The sequence below is a fragment of the Rhinopithecus bieti genome, unplaced genomic scaffold (genome assembly GCF_001698545.2).
Source record: "Rhinopithecus bieti isolate Rb0 unplaced genomic scaffold, ASM169854v2 scaffold_11375, whole genome shotgun sequence".
Classification (NCBI taxonomy): Eukaryota; Metazoa; Chordata; class Mammalia; order Primates; family Cercopithecidae; genus Rhinopithecus; species Rhinopithecus bieti.
Genome location: NW_016806746.1, coordinates 30,130 through 32,937, shown reverse-complemented (window position 1 = coordinate 32,937; position 2,808 = coordinate 30,130). Strand labels below are relative to the sequence as shown.

The window sequence follows — 2,808 nt, the reverse complement described above, 5'->3', positions numbered from 1 at the left end:
TGTACACTACACTACCGGGTTATAAGACTATTGAAAGCTAGAAATTACATACGGCCAGTTTTTGAAGACTTGATAACATTTCATTTTGATCCTTAAAGCCAGTTGTGTGAATCCTGTTCACCGCATCTTCTTTTTCTGAGAGCCATGCACTAAAAAGGCACTGCAAGACATTAAAAAATTCCATGGAATAAACATAAATCTTTACTTTTCCAATTTATTATCCCCCCATGCCTTTTACAGCTAGTTTCTCACACATGACTCACCTGTTCTTCAGTAAGACGTTGCCATTTGAGAAGGATGTCTTGTAAGAGAACCCAGCGGTCTTCTGTCCACCTGCAGATGTTTGCCCATCGATCTCCCAATACCTGGGGAAGAGACAATCAACCACAGCATCAGTAAACAATTAGTAACTACGTTTTATTAAAAATGGCATGAACAATCCGCCAAAGTATCTAATTTGAGTCTCCTATGTATGCTAGAAGTTGGAAAGGACACTCTTCCTGATCTGTTTACATTTAAATAAGTGGTGTGACTTTGTCTTTATCTGACCAAGTCTTGTACCCTTCATAGAAAAGCAAAGATACAAGCAATATGAAGTGATTATTATATCACTATATAAAATGGCTTCATAGCAAATGTAAGATAACAAAGACATACATACAGAATTAGAGAGGATTTTGCAATGAGAACAAGTAAAAGGTGTATCTTCCTTAGGTTTGAAAATACACCCTAAAGAATAAAAATCTGACTACTAAACAGAATGCCTCAAAAGACTCCTCTTAATTGAAGCAATCTTGCATAATGAGAATTGCCTGCCGTTTGGATTGTAGAAGAAAATTATTAGTAACTTAACCTCTAATCATATGTAGATTTTTCAATTTTCTCAATTATTACAAAATTATTAAAATTTTCTGTTTCTAAACTATTCTAGTGAGAAAACTTATCTCCGAGTAAAAACTGCTATATTATTAATGTGTCACTAATGTCTAAGAACACACATTGTTTTAATATGCAACATACACCAACTACCAATGATTTTTGGAAGGAAAACACGTATTGTGATGCTTTCTATGCAAAGGAAGCATTTAAAAAATGGCATTCAGCTCAACCTCATTATGATGCACTTTATAGCCTGAAATTTCAACTTTTTGTGACTTTTTCACATAAATAGGAAACTTATTTTCTCATATATGTTGGACCTTTAAAGCTAGAAATCATAAAATATTGACATGCTTTATTTTATATAGAATTAGAGCTAGAAAAATGTTTATAACTCATATTTTTGAAAAATCTATTGTCTAAGTCTCATAATTTCTACGTTACTTGATACTATGTATATTAACCCATCTAGAGGATATTAACACATGATTTAAACAATGCAAATGAAAGTAGCATCATGAAAATAACCCACTTTTTTTTTTTTTTTTTTTTTTTTTTTTTGGAGACAGAGATTTGCTCTTGTCACCCAGGCTGGAGTGCAATGGCACTATCTCAGCTCACTACAACCTCCATCTCCTGGGTTCAGGCAATTCTCCTGCCTCAGCCTCCCCAATAGCTGAGATTACAGGCATCCGCCACCAAGTCCGACTAATTTTTGTATTTTTAGTAGAGATGGTGTTTCGCCATCTTGGCCAGGCTGGTCTCGAACTTCTGACCTCAGGTGATCCACCTGCCTCGGCCTCCCAAAGTGTTGGCATTACAGGCATGAGCCACTGCACCTGGCCCTAATCCACCTACTTCTAAGTGACTTGGAGAGTCATGTTTCTTAAATTGTTTCATCTACCACCACTTAAAAAATATACACGCATAAACAGAAGGCAGTCAACATTTTCGTACAGTACTAAAATCATCTTGTGCTTATATGCAGCTCAGTCACAAGTGAGTTTTCAGTTTTTCTTCATAAATATCAATGTTATTGCTTTCAGCATAATGTAACCGGTTTTATTTTTTGTAGTTTCACTTTCTACTCAACTTATTTTGAATTATGTTTACAATAAAAGCCATAGCTCTCAGTGATGTGAGACACCCACAGGAAATGTGCCAACCTTAAATCAATGAATTCAATAACTTCAACCACCTAATTATTATGAATGCGTATATGTAGGTTTTTTCTAAAACATACTTGAATTTCTTTAGTGAACTTCCTAGTGACCCTGTCAGTACTTGTCAGGTAAAATGACAAGTAACAAAATGGTTAATAGATTAGTTGTGGGAGAAAAAAGTTTCAAATGGAGAAAATCTTATCTCTTAAGTATAAACTATACCATCTGCCTGATGTGATGATGCAGATCTTAAAAGTCAAAATGTGGGAAATTTATTGTGGCCCATCAACTCCAGTGAAGAAGACAGTCAATGGAAGAAGGGGCAAACTCAAGCTATAGCATCATATTCATAAACAAAATAGAGACTTCCAAGTATATACAGCATCTTCTCTCTAGTACTACAAGACATATAGTGTCCACTGAAGCAGTATTTTAAGCCTGTAACCCCATAGGTGGAAATGCATAATTGATTTTAGTGGGAGTACAAATCCAAATAAAGATCTCCTATTCCAGGTTGCATAAGATTTTCACATTTATTGAAACTCTGAGATGTTAATGTGATGCATATAATATTGCAGTTTTCTTCACCGAATGAGTCACAAAAAACTAATATGGTAGTTCTCCTTTATCCGCATGGGATATGCTCCAAAATCCTCAGGTGGGTGCCTACAACTGCAGCTACTACAAAACCCTATACATAGTATTTATGGATTTATTTTTCTTTCTTCACAATTTCACAGATAGATTTGTTCTTTTTTTTTTTTTT

The 2,808-nt window shown here is 34.8% G+C and overlaps 1 protein-coding gene across 1 annotated transcript in view; it reads right to left on the bottom strand.

Moving 5' to 3' along the window:
• Positions 1-371, bottom strand: part of LOC108533120 (dystrophin-like) — a gene marked incomplete at its 5' end in the record, with an annotated part of 146,669 nt that extends 146,298 nt beyond the window's left edge. Inside the window, 2 exons of the mRNA XM_017877511.1 lie at positions 53-160; positions 264-371. Coding sequence (XP_017733000.1) covers positions 53-160; positions 264-371 — 216 coding nt within the window. The remainder of the gene's footprint in view (positions 1-52; positions 161-263) is intronic.
• Between the last annotated feature and the right edge of the window lie 2,437 nt (positions 372-2,808).